This window comes from Pseudophryne corroboree, chromosome 1 (assembly GCF_028390025.1).
Source record: "Pseudophryne corroboree isolate aPseCor3 chromosome 1, aPseCor3.hap2, whole genome shotgun sequence".
Lineage (NCBI taxonomy): Eukaryota > Metazoa > Chordata > Amphibia > Anura > Myobatrachidae > Pseudophryne > Pseudophryne corroboree.
Window position 1 is genome coordinate 995,626,638 of NC_086444.1, and position 14,024 is coordinate 995,640,661.

At 40.6% G+C, this 14,024-nt stretch overlaps 1 protein-coding gene across 1 annotated transcript in view; it reads right to left on the reverse strand.

Moving 5' to 3' along the window:
- HHIP (hedgehog interacting protein) overlaps nucleotides 1-14,024 on the reverse strand; it is a 161,583-nt gene that overhangs the window by 73,008 nt on the left and 74,551 nt on the right. The window contains exons 5-6 of the mRNA XM_063920612.1: nucleotides 4,048-4,199; nucleotides 1,603-1,776 (exon numbers count right to left, since the gene is read on the reverse strand). Coding sequence (XP_063776682.1) covers nucleotides 1,603-1,776; nucleotides 4,048-4,199 — 326 coding nt within the window. The remainder of the gene's footprint in view (nucleotides 1-1,602; nucleotides 1,777-4,047; nucleotides 4,200-14,024) is intronic.

The window sequence follows — 14,024 nt, forward strand, 5'->3', positions numbered from 1 at the left end:
ACCTAGTTGGTTCCTCAATTAGTTGAACTAAGTAGTTATCATTAAGTGTGTTTAAAAAACATATTGCCCCTAGCAGTATCACATGAATCGTTTTTCCAGTTTATCTCTGGATAGTTAAAATCTCCCATCACTACTATGTCTCCTACTCCTGCTGCTCTTTCAATTTGCTTTAGTAACAATTCCTCATCAGACGCGTTGATACCAGGCGGCCTATAGCATACACCCAATACTAACATTTTTTATTATTTTTTTCCCCCGCATGCAATTTCTACCCATAATGTCTCGACAGTGTCTACAGTCCCCTCCTGAATATCTTCCTGTATATCAGGTTTTAAAAACGGCTTTACGTAAAGACACACCCCTCTACCCTTTTTATTTAGTCTGTCTCTCCCAAACAGTGTATAGCCCTCTAGATTGGCTGTCCAATCATGAGATTCGTCCCACCAAGTTTCAGTAATGCCTATAATATCATACTGTTTGCTTGCTGCAAGTATTTCTAGTTCACCCTTTTTACCAGTAATGCTTCTGGCGTTTACATACATACAACTAAGATAAGTATTTTCTCTTGCGTTAGGGACATCTTTCACCTTATGTAGCAATGATGACCTGTAATCGTCATTGGTTAGTGCTTTGGTAAAATCTCTTTTAGTACCCATGTTAGTAACCTTACCGCCTGCTCTTACCCTCTCCCCAACTTCTCCCCCATTTCGTTTACTACCGCCATCCCCACTATTCTCACTGCATAACCCGTGGTATCTAGCTAAATCCTCCCCCCAGGCTCCTAGTTTAAAATCTCCTACCTTCTAACCATCCTTCCCCCCAGCACCGCTGCCCCCTCCTCAATCAGGTGCAATCCGTCACGACAAAAGAGACTGGAGAATGGAGAATGCTAGATTTCACAAGACAAATACAATTGAGCTAATTTGCTTACATGGGGCCTAATTCAGGTTGGACCGCAAATCCGAATTTTTGCATTCGCCCGGCGGATGTATTCGCAGGGCCCATCCTGCGCATGCGCCAGCATTTACTCTGGGTGACCTGCAGTAAATGTGAACTCCTCTGCCTGTCAATCAGGCAAAGGCGTTCGCGGGGCGGGAGGGGGCAGCAACGCTCCATTTCCAAGTTGGAGACAGAGCGTTGCGGGTGGTGGCGGCGGGAGGGAAAACTGGGGCGGAGGCTCCCATACGGGGGAATAATTGGGCCGGTTGGGTGATGTCACACGCAGCCGCTCCGATAAAAAAGATGGCAGCCAGGCTTCCCTGCTTTCCTCAACCGCGCACTAATTGCGGCGGTATTTCAATTAGTGCACAGGCACAGTGGGGTGGGGGGGGGGGGGCAGCCTTGCCCTGCGATGGGCGGCCCCCAGCATGCGAGAAAAAGGATTGCAACATTGCTTTTAGAGTGAAGTACAGTAATCAACCAGTACAAAGCTTGCACGTTAGACAATGAAATCAAGTACCCAAATGGTTGCTGATGGCTAAGCACAAATGTTGCCCTTAAATGCAATTTTAATAGATTAGACAATTTTTTTCTCTAGTTGTGAGGAGATTTATTTCAGGAACACACAACATTGTTCAGGAAATCATATGTTTGCATTTTTACCTTAAACCATCCATTTCTTCCATATCATCAATAGTTATCATTCCATCTCCTAGAAAAATGTACAAGAAGCCATCTGGACTGAACAAAAGCTGTCCTCCTAAGTGTTTCCTATGTAATTCTGCTACTTCTAGAAAAATCCTCTCCGTTCTCACATCAACTTGGCTGGGGTTCTTCCTGTTTCAAATAAAGAGTTTAAACCACTTACTTCTACTTTACAGTGTAAGCATGCCATATGTAATATTACATCAAACAAATGAACAAATATATACAGTAGTAGTAACAATACATAGGATACCTCAGCTTGTTGATGACGCGAGAGAGCAATACTCTGCATTGTATTTTTTACGCATTGTAAGCTAAGATATGTATAAACATATATCAATACTATCAGAAAACCGCTTGTATTATAGAGTGATGTTCCTATTACTGTAACTTATTACAATATGTATATACAAGTCACCTTTGAGATCCATGACCTTTAAGTTTTGTACAGATCACATGTTGTTTTATGAATTTTCCTTTATCTCAATGTTCTCTTGATTAACATTAACAATGAGGCCTAACATTTGGGAAAGTCTCACCAACGGCCTACAGATCTGTCCGCCTCAGTGACGTGTGGTGAGGGGATACAGTCATCAGGTCGACAGCACTTAGGTCGACAGTCATTAGGTCGACCACTAATGGTCGACATGCATTAGGTTGACATGGTCAATAGGTCGACATGTACTAGGTCGACATGGAAAAATATTGACATGAGTTTTTCACATTTTTTTTTTACTTTTTCATACTTTACGATCCACGTGGACTACAATTGGGAACGGTAACCTGTGCCGAGCACAGCGAGGCACCTTGCCCGAAGTATGGCAAGCGAAGCGAGTCATGCAAGGGGACATGGTGCACTAACTGGAGTTCCCCGTCACTTTACAAAGAAAACGACACGAAAAACAGTAAAAAAACTCATGTTGACCTTTTTCCATGTCGACCTAGTGACCATGTCGACCTACTACATGTCGACCAATTGTGGTTGACCTAATGACTGTCAACCTAAGTGTGGTCGACCTAATGACCCATACCCGTGGTGAGGTGAAGCTGGGGAGGCAGAGCCTTTCCTGTCATACTAATGTATACGTCAGCGTTTTGACTATATGAAATCTATGACTATATGAAAAATTCAAAGAATATACAGGTTGAGTATCCCATATCCAAATATTCCGAAATACGGAATATTCCAAAAAACAGACTTTTTGGAGTGAGAGTGAGATAGTGAAACCTTTGTTTTTTGATGGCTCAGTGTACACAAACTTTGTTTAATACACAAAGTTATAAAAAATATTGTATTAAATGACCTTCAGGCTGTGTGTATGTGGTGTATATGAAACATAAATGAATTATGTGAATGTACACACACTTTGTTTAATGTACAAAGTTATAAAAAATATTGGCTAAAATTACCTTCAGGCTGTGTGTATAAGGTGTATATGAAACATAAATGTATTCTGTGCTTAGACTTGGGTCCCATCACCATGATATCCCATTATGGTATGCAATTATTCCAAAATACGAATAAAATCCCATATCCAAAATACCTCTGGTCCCAAGCAATTTGGATAAGGGATACTCAACCTGTATTAGAAATGTCTTTGTATTATTCTAATTATTTTTATAGTCAAAACTCTGGAGTAAAAAGTCTATGGCAGGTGAGGCAGTGCTTCCCCTGCCTATCGTTTCTGCACATCTCTGATCAAAACTCACCAAATTTCGAGCAGTATATCCTGCTGCACCTGTGTATAATGCCCAGATGTAACCTTTGGCTCATATATTGTGTGTAAATCTGGCTCTGGTACTAGCCAGCGCCTCCTGAGCTATTTACCTCACTGCACGTCCCTGGTCCACATATACAGTATATGTCCTCAAATTGCGCCAAATAGCACTGGTTAGCGCACGCACCACAGATTTTGCTACTTATCCGCGCAACATGTTTTTACCAAGGTGCACGGTTACTTGCTGTTTTTTGCTGTACTCTTACCTCAGAATCATCCCAATGTACGCAGTGCTGAAGTCACCATACGTGATTACAAACTATAGGTCAGTTAGAATTAGGAATAAATCTAGTTACAAGGTGCACTTTGTGACATTTCAAAATCACGTTGCACTGGGGAGGGGACAAATTTAACATGCGCAGACAGATTTAGAGTAGGGAGGGCGTCATAGTTCAATGTCTGACTCTCAGTGTGTAAAAATAAAGCTGCCAGTGTTTGTGACTATTTTCATTAAAAAAATGAGTAAAAATTCCATTTGTACCCCTTTCATCACAGCATGGTTTGTCCAGGTGCACATTTACACCCTTTACTGGATAAAATGACATACACACCTGAAAGTGTACTGGATCTTGTAAGAATGTTACTGATTAAAGAACAGTGACATGCTGCTATTTAGATGCAGTACCTAGACACTGTGTATTCCACAACACGAAGAATGTGATCGTGAGGTCCGCTGGCCCAGCGCTCCTGGTTGGTGGTGTACGACACATACAGCTTTCCATTTTTCTTATAATTGGGATGGAATGCAAGTCCTAGCAATCCTCTTTCATCTCCTCCCTGCAGTCAAACCAGAAACACAAAGAATTGTAAAGTTAATTATGTGGTTTATTGTGTTTCAGCTGGCACCCGAAAAAAAAAAAAAAAAAGTTTCTTTCTGTCGGACGGATAATCTGTGCCCAAACGTCTTTCTTTTTTCTCTGACTACTACACAAAAAAAGATTATAAAACATTTCACTTTGGGAGACTATTTAAGAGTTTGGAAAGACAATTGTCCTGCATGGTTATCTGTGCAATAGGCTGTTATACTACTTGTGTGAAGTGATTTGTGTGTGTAATCTTTTGGTAGCCATGAAGACAAGTTTAAGTGCTGTGAAGAATTCTTAGCTGGGTTACCAAGTTGTTTGTAATTTCTGGTAGGCAAATGAAGACAAAAAAGCTTAATGACATTTAATCCAACTATGCAAAACTAGAAGAAAAAAAACACAAACCCCAAAACAGTCTTGGTTGCCAAGCCCCACTATCTTGGCAATATGTTTGAAAACATTTAAATTGCTAGTGTAATATGTAAACCTTTGTTTTACCCTAGAGGGCCGCTACATCACTTGTCACAACTCCGGTGGTCTCCTCTTCATAGCTCACTGTAGTTAATAACCCGCTATCTCTGACTCCTGCACAGGACACATAGCTGAGCATCTGGTCAGGGCTAGCAGAGGCATTTTGTTATACATAGATACAAGCAAATAAGCCCCCAGAAAACATGTACTTGCACATATTTGTACTGGTTTTTACAATATTTTACATCTTTAGTTTTTTTGGGCAAAATATATTTTAAAGTAAAACAAATACAGGCTTCATCTTATTGACTATGCAACTACCCATTGAAATTTTGAATGGCAAAGTCGCTCTTTCAATTGTACATTGCAAGATTTATTGGTTTTTCCATTTACGATATGCATGTAATAAACCAAGACATCATTCGACAAGTACGTTACTGGGAGATTGTTCAAAATATTTGAGGCTTTTTTTCTCACTGACATGGGTTTATTTTAATTATGTAATGTCCTAAGACAGCAGTGTCATATAAGGTCACTTCTGTGTCTTAGGAAGGCCGACACCACCTCCACTCCCAGCACACATGAAGTCAAAATGTCACAGCAAATGAGGTAGCTGGATGCATCCTTAGGATGCGCTTGTGCCCTTCTGGAATGCAACGGCATCTCAAAAGCAGGAGATAGGTGCTGATGGGGCCGCAACTGTACCACCCATCAGCCCCGCTAAGATGCTACAGTATCAGAAAGGAAGAGAAGATAGAAGATAATGAAATGAAACCATCTTTAAAGGATCAGCAAACCTGTTGCAAATAATTATTCTTATAATCTACTTCACATGAACACACTATTATAATAACAATGGTTAAATCTTTAACAAACAGAACTCACTAAAGGGGGTACTCAATTGTCCTTGCTGTATCACTTTAATCAGTAGAGTCTGACTGTGCATCTTATTCGCGTAGCTATGCGAAAAAGATGCATTTTTGTGGCAAAAATTGCCCAAAACGATGTCCGGCGTTAGTAAATGCACTTACGACTAGGTGCGAGTAGAAGGGTTGTTTAACGTGACTGCAGCAACAATGAGAGGACACAATTGTACAAAATTGACATTTTTGGGGTGAGATACTGCAGTGTGCAGAAAAATGGGTTAAATGATGTAGGGTAGCTATATGGCGGTGCTGTATGAAGGGACAGGTGTTGTTAAGATTGCAGATGGTAGTGACAGGTGTTTTTTAAATATTTTTTTAAAAGTGGATTGAAGGCAACTTACAGGCATTTTTATGTACCCTAAATTTAATTACAGCATTTATCTTAACAAAAAAACTTTCTATCAGTTTTTCACTGCTAATAAACATGCACAAATTAGCCATTCGAAACATTTTAAAAAGACAGAATAATTTTCTTTGTGACAGTAATAGACATCAGTACGGTTATTAAATATTTGTTTGACGTTTGTGTTAGAATACAGGATGTTCTCCCCATTTTTTTAATATTTACCATGGGTTTTAGAAGAATAAAAGATTGCATCCAAGTTTTGCAATAGGATAGCACGAGAATTGAGAGCGCACCTAGCTGCAGTCATTGGAAATTGTGTGTGATAAGAACATTAAGTTTTTCTGCAAAAATCTCACAGCTAATTGGATATGGCAAACTCTGGATACAGACACAGACAATGCAGTACCTAGTGACCCAGTGAGTGAAAACATTACTTTCCTAGCTAAGAGTGCCTTGAAAGCATCTCCAGAATGCATGATACTCAATACCAAGAAGCAATTCCAGCTCCCAAATATTAGTGCCACTTGTGCTTTCACAAGAATCTGGCACCATGTCCCACTGTAGATTAGAATGCCACGGTCCAGCTAATGAATGCAAATGGGAAACATTTCAAAAATCCACAGATTTGCATTAGGAGTGAAATACATATTATACATCTTTCCAAATGAATGAGATGCTTCGAAAGGGTTCAACAGAGTTTCTTGTCATAGTTTTAAATTACAGCATGCATATAAGAAACTTGTAATCTCTGATCCTTAAGATTAAATACTTCCAACAAGACTCTCAATGGTTACAAAAGGCATTTCAGTTTTTGTCTCGTCCTAGACAAGGGAATGTGCTGTAGGAGAATTCCATGGGACATTAGAATTCCGCATCTAATATTTAAAGCGACCCTGTTAGACTTATCTATGTCCTGGTTTTCAGGGTGGTGTGCTTGTCTTCTACATTTACTGCTTGTATGATTTTATTCTCACAATGGTGTTTGTATAATTATGCATACAGTTCAGAACACTAAAAGGAAATAGGTTTGTTGAACAATAGTGTTAGCATGTATACCTCCACTACCATAGGAGCCAACGCTCTGGGTGCTATGGGTGTATGAGCATCCCAATATTTCTGTTGCCACTACCATTTGCTGTGTGTATATGTGTTGCATTTTTTAGCCATGAGAGAGAAGTTTCCAAGACCATCCTCAGTCCCAATTTGTGGATTCTGTCCCACTGTCCAGATCGGGTCGGAAGTCAAAAATGTATATCCATCCACTGGTGTTCTGCAAGGCGTGAATGAGTAGAGTGAGTACTGGTCACTATAGCGCACAGCAGTGAATGTGTGGTTTGTGGGTAACAGAATGGAAAACAACCCACCTTGCGGATCACCCCCTGTTTGCCTCACTAAGACTAGAATTTTTTTTGTGATGGATCGGCACAAAATAGTCTAAGTTTGTGAAGTGAAATGAGAAAAATGTATATAAAAAATAATTTTTATAAATAAAAATCTGAAAATTGGCATGTGCATATGTATTCACCCTCTTTGCTATGAAGCCCCTCAAAAGTTCTGGTGCAACCAATGACCTTCAGAAGTCACATAATTAGTGAAATGTAGTCCACCTGTGTGCAATCTAAGTGTCACATGATCTGTCAGTATAAACATACCTTTTCTGAAAGGCTCCAGAGGCTGCAACACCACTAAGCAAGAGGCATCACACCATGAAGACCAAGGAGCTCTCCAAACAAGTCAGGGACAAAGTTGTTGAGAAGTACAAGTCAGGGTTGAGTTATAAAAAAAAAATCCAAATCTTTGATGATCCCCTAGAGCACCATCAAATCCATCATCTTCAAATGGAAAGAACATGGTACCACAACAAACCTGCCAAGAAAGGGCCGGCCACCAAAACTTACAGACCGGGCAAGGAGGGCATTAATCAGAGAGGCAGCACAGAGACCAAAGGTAACCCCGAAGTAGCTGCAGAGTTCCACAGCAGAGACTGGTGTATCTGCGCATGTGACCACAACAAGCTGTATACTCCATAGAGCTGGGCTTTATGGAGGAGTGGCCAGAAAAAAGCCATTACTTAGTGTTAAAAATAAGAAGACACGTTTTGAGTGTGCCAAAAGGCATGTGGACGAGTCCCCAAATGTATGGAGGAAGGTGCTCTGGTCAGATGAGGCTAAAATTTAACTTTTCGGCCACCAAGGAAAACGCTATGTCTGGCGCAAACCCAACCCATCACCCCAAGAACACCCCCCCCCCACAGTGAAACATGGTGGTGGCAGCATCATGCTGTGGGGATGTTATTCAGCAGCAGGGACTGGTAAACTGTTTCGAGTCAAGGTAAAGATGGATGGTGCTAAATACAGGATATTCTTGAGCAAAACCTGTTTCAGTCTGCCTGTGATTTCAGACTGAGACGGAGGTTCACCTTCCTCAGGACAACGATCCGAAGCATACTGCTAAAGCAAGACTCAAGTGGTTTAAGGGGAAACATTTAAATGTGTTGGAATGGCCTAGTCAAAGCCCAGATCTCAATCCAATTGAGAATCTGTGGTCAGACTTGAAGATTGCTGGTCACAAGCAGAAACCATCCAACATGAAGGAGCTGGAGCAGTTGTGCCCTGAGAAATGGGCAAAAATCTCAGTGGCAAGATGTGGCAAGCTCATAGAGACTTATCCAAAGCGACTTGCAGCTGTAATTGCCGCCAAAGGTGGCTCTACAAACTACTGACCTTAGGGTGGTGAGTAGTTATGCACGCTGAAGTTTTCTGTTATTTTGTCCTATTTGTTGTTTGCTTCACAATATAAAAAAAAACATCTTCAAAGTTGTAGCCATGTTCTGTGAATGAAATGATGCAAACCTTCAAACAATCCATTTTAATTCCAGGTTGTGAGGCAACAAAACATGAAAAATGCAACATTTAGACCATGTACCTGCAAGTGAATATTGGCACATTCAGACTATAGTTTGGTATTGCCGCCATGAAATGCCTGAATGATGTATGTTTGAGTGTTCTATGCTATTATACAATGAGAAAGGTAAGTATTCTTCACTTTTCATTCATGGTATGACAAAATAAGATTCCCATGAATTGACATGACAGCAAAAATAAATGAATGTGTTGGTGTCACAGCAAAAAAAAGAAAAAGAAAAAGTAAGTAAAATATTTATGAAATTGTTATACTGTCTTCCAGTATACACATGCACACACCTTGAGACCACGCAACTGCGTTTTATGGGAGCCAGGTTGGGTGTGTTCTCTCCCGTCTTCTCCGCTTTTGGTTTTTACTCCAACGTACCCTTGTCACAGCAATAGACAGTTTCAAAATATTGAATTTGCTGCTATTTTAACTGGATAAGCAATCAGTAAGAGTGTCTCGATGCTCTTGCCAAACGGAAGACCAGGATAAACGTGACTTCATTTGTTTTTGTTTTAATTCAAACCTTTATTTGTATAAAGATTTGTTTCTACAAACTGTGACTAAAGGAATGGTCATGCAGCTAAAAGAATTATCCTCACATCATTATAATGAAACATAAATCCAGTAACCCTGACATGTAACTTGCTAGACTTTGGATTTGCTACTGACATTCTATATTTGCAACAATAAATCTAAATAAGAACTTACACTGACCTTCCCTAAGAACAAACATTAAACAATTTAGAAGGCTAAGTACTCCCTTTCCTGAAGGGCTTGTAGACCACCAAGAAAGAGTCATAAATTTTCAGAAATATGAGGTTTCTATCATGTTTCTGCCCCTGCGGAGTTTTGCAACAGATTGCTTTAAAGGTCAGGTTAAAATAAAATGTACTGCATACTGTTGTAAGAAAAAAGTATTCTGTTTTTACAACAAGGGTGACAACGATTAGATGCCAGGAATATAAGTAGGATTATAGTATTTGTGAATAATTTCAGTTCTTCTATAGCTAACAATTAGTAGAGAAAACAGTAACATTCAAAAATACACATTAAAAACTAAATAACATTTGTATTATGGCTGTGCTCCTAGGGGAGGGGGATTCAATTGCGGGCGAAGGGGAAGAACTGACATTTAAACGCCGGCAACAGCAGCCCAACTCACACCCTTTGCCCTACAGATTCACACCCCTCTTCGCTTAGTTGTGCTCATTAGCATACACTTCCAGTACAGGAAATATAAAACCTGTTACTTATTGTTACGATTATTTTATTATTTATTTTATTAACAATTATTTATATAGCACACACATGCACACACACACACACACTATGGTTCATTTTTTTTGTCAGAAGTCAATTAGCCTACCAGTATGTCTTTGGAAGGTGGGAGTAATCCTGAGCACATAGACGAAACTCACACAAGCACAGGGAGAACATACAAACGCCACACTGATGGGCCATGTACCGGATTAAACTCATGATCTCAGCTGGAGTTTGTATGTTCTACCAGTGTTTATGTGGGTTTCTTATAGGGGTTCCAGTCCCCCACACACAGTCCAAGGGTAGATTCATTTATCTTATCACAAAATATTCAGTGACTGTGTGATTGAGAATTTAGAGGTCTATTTACTAAGCCTTGGATGGAGATAAAGTGGATGGAGATAAAGTACCAGACAATCAGCTTCTGTCATTTTTCAAAGCCAGCCTGTGACATGGCAGATGATTGGCTGGTACTTTATCTCCGTCCAAGGTTTAGTAAATAGACCCCTTAGACTGTAAGCTCCTCTGTGGCAGGAACTGATGAGAGTGCTGACATATTTTGTGTAAAGTTCTGCGTAATATGGTGGCAATAAACAAGGCTAATAAGGTTAATCATTTGCTCTTATGATGCAGACACCCAGTGGCACTATTATGTTTCAACGTAGCTAACTAGTTTTGGTGCCATTTATCTGTCTGATTAGAGAAAATAAGGGGTGGTGATGAGTTGAAAACAGGACATCTCTCCGGTGTCCAGACATCTGTCCTGAATCTGGGGCTGTAGAAATCCCAGATGGCCACGCGTCCAGAAACCACGTCTCCGACTGGTCTGTCTCTCTGCTGAGTTCTGCTTCCTCTGCTGACTGTTGCAGAGCTATACTCCCGGACGTGATTAGCATTACCAGTAGAGGCAGCAACACAGCTGGTAGCCCTGGGCCTGCCAGCTGGTAACAGTAGAAACAACAACACTGTTTCTCCAGCTTTCTGCCCAGGATGTACACATCACTGACTGCTCAGCAATGATCAACTCCCCAGTTTCTCACGTACCATATAATAGCAAGCACCCCACAAGTCTCACATGCTTTTTAAGCAGCACAGAGATATTTACACCACCTTGTGTGGAGAATGTGCATTTTATTTATGAAGTGTGGCAGCGTGTGTGGAGTTGGACCTAACAGATGTGGATCATGGACTTGTAGAAGAATATGTGGAGAAGCCAAGTAACCTGAAATCTTTTAAACTAACTGATCTAAATGACCTGAAGAGTCGCACACAGGATCCAAAGAAATCCTTATCATTTTTCACATTTGACTGATCATTCCTCCCATTGGCTCAGTTTGGTCTCTCTTTCATTATCTTCCATGTGGTTGTCCACTACCAACATAAACGGGCTACTCTGGGTCTGTACTGTGTGGACTAGGCATAGTTGCCTTCCTCTGACCCTCCCTCTACCAATTTGTGTCATGCCCTTTACCCCATCTTTCTATCCACAAACTAGCAGATCACGAAAATCTTGTTTAACTCTCATTTCCCTGACTGGGAAACTGACTCTGTGGGTGGACACATGTAGGTCAAAAGAATAAGCTCTAAAATGTGTATTTACCATTGTGCAACAGTATCATACAGTATGCGGAAGATTTACATCAGGTGGACATTAGATACAATTACATCCAACCAGGCCATAAGCACAAGAAACATTGTTTTAACACTAATTTATTTGACTTAATAAAAAAGAAACCTCTATAATACAACAGATATAATTTTACATATACCATGTGTATGATCACTGAAGAAAGCGGGATCCGGTCTCTAGGTCGTCAGTAACTAGGTCGACACTATCTAGGTCGACCACTATTGATCAACAGTAACTATGTCGACTGGGTTTCTAGGTCGACAGGGTCTCTAGGTCGACATGTTCTAGGTCTACAGGTCAAAAGGGCGACATGAGTTTTTCACATTTTTTTTCTTTTTTTGATCCTTTTCCTACTTAATGATCCACGTGGACTACAATTGGGAACGGTAACCTGTGCGGAGCATGGTGGTAGCAGAGCGAAGCACCTTGCCCGAAGCATGGCGAGCAAAGCGAGCCATGCGAGGGGACACGGTGCACTAATTGGGGTTCCAGGTCACTCTATGAAGAAAATGACACAAAAAAAACACATTAAAAAATCATGTCGACTTTTTGACCTGTCGACCTAGACCATGTTGACCTAAAGACCCTGTTGACCTACAGACCCTGTCGTCCAAGTTACTGTCGACCAATAGTGGTCGAACTAGACACTGTTGACCTAGTTACTATCTACCTTCCATACCACACCTGAAGAAAGCACCTATCAGCTTCAGCTGTCAATCTGCAATTAGACAATCTGAGACAGCTACAGTAGTTACTGCCCTGTGACTATCATCATCATCATCATCATCAATAATAATAGGTATTTGTGCGAAGGTTTCATGCACAAGCAACTAATCTGGCTACTGACAGGGGTTTCTGTTTATCTTTGTTGTTCTCAGTTAAGGCCCATACACACTGGGCGATTCTGAGCTGAAAGCAGCTCACTTTTGGTGTTTTGAGCTGCTTTCAGCTCAAAGCCGCCAAGTGTGTATGAGCAAGCAATGAGCGGTGAGCGCTGATGCGCACTCCCGCTTCATTGCTGGCAGCTGCCGTTCATCAACTGGTATTACCAGTAGATGGACGGCGGGGTGAGCGGCTTTCCATAGCGTCCTGCTATGGAAAGCTGCTCACCCCCGCTGACATCGCTGGGCAGGGGGGAAAAGCGCTCAGTGTGTATGCACTGAGCACTTTTCAGCCCAGCGATGTCAGCGATCATCGCTGTGCATACACGCTGGGCAAAAACCCAGTGTGTATGGACCTTTACTGTATGTCCTTACTGCCCTTTCTGTATTGCACTCACCTGTTCCATCAATCTAAGTTTAAGATGACCAAAGTTTTAGATCGCAGGTGTATGTTTATTTTTATGAGAATATAGCTAATTTTAGATTGTGGAATTGTGGTTGTACTGTAGTTAATCTATTTATAAAGATACAGGAATTAAGCTGTTCATTTAAAATAAACTGAGCAACATATATTGGAATAAATTACGTTTCAATGAAATCAACAGCTTATTATAAAACAATACACTACATAGATTATAACGTCCCTTTCCACAAACATAAAGCTTGTAGTTTTTATTACCTGTAGATATCACTTTTGCTGGTACTTTTTTTGCAGAAATTTGGGGCCCTATTTATCAAACCGTAATTCTGCAAAATGTAATTTTTCACCAGATAGTGAATTGGTAATTTTAAGATGGGGACTATTTATTAAACTTCAAACACCAGAGAAATCACTGATTTCTCTGAAGTTTATTTAGTTCACAGTGTATACTGCTATCTAGTTAGAGCTCTGTAAGCACGGTATAATGGATACATTTACCAAGCTCTAAATTCTTAGGTTATTTCCCCATACTGCGCTAGTGACTATTTTGCATTGGTAAAAAACTCTTGAGCTGTATTATTTGTGGCTGCATCGTGCATATGCAGTAGTGTCTGTCAGGAAAGGAAGTATTTAATTAGCACTTTCATATCAATATTTTTCTGAAATATTGGATCCGTAAAAAATAGTTTTCCACTATATCCCTTTAAAACATAAGACTGAAGTGTATATACCAAAATTCAAAAGACAGATGTCAGTCAGACCCCGGTGCCAGAGTGGGGGCATAGCCAATCATGGGGGCGTGGCCACACCCCACTCAGCTGTGCACTGTTACAAAGGTATGTGCTGCAGCAAAAGCTCTGCCTCTTTGACTGATTTAGACCCCCTCAGACAGGCCCATGCCTCGGCCCTGAAGAAGACTGGACTGTTGACCATGCAATAAGAAGTGTATAA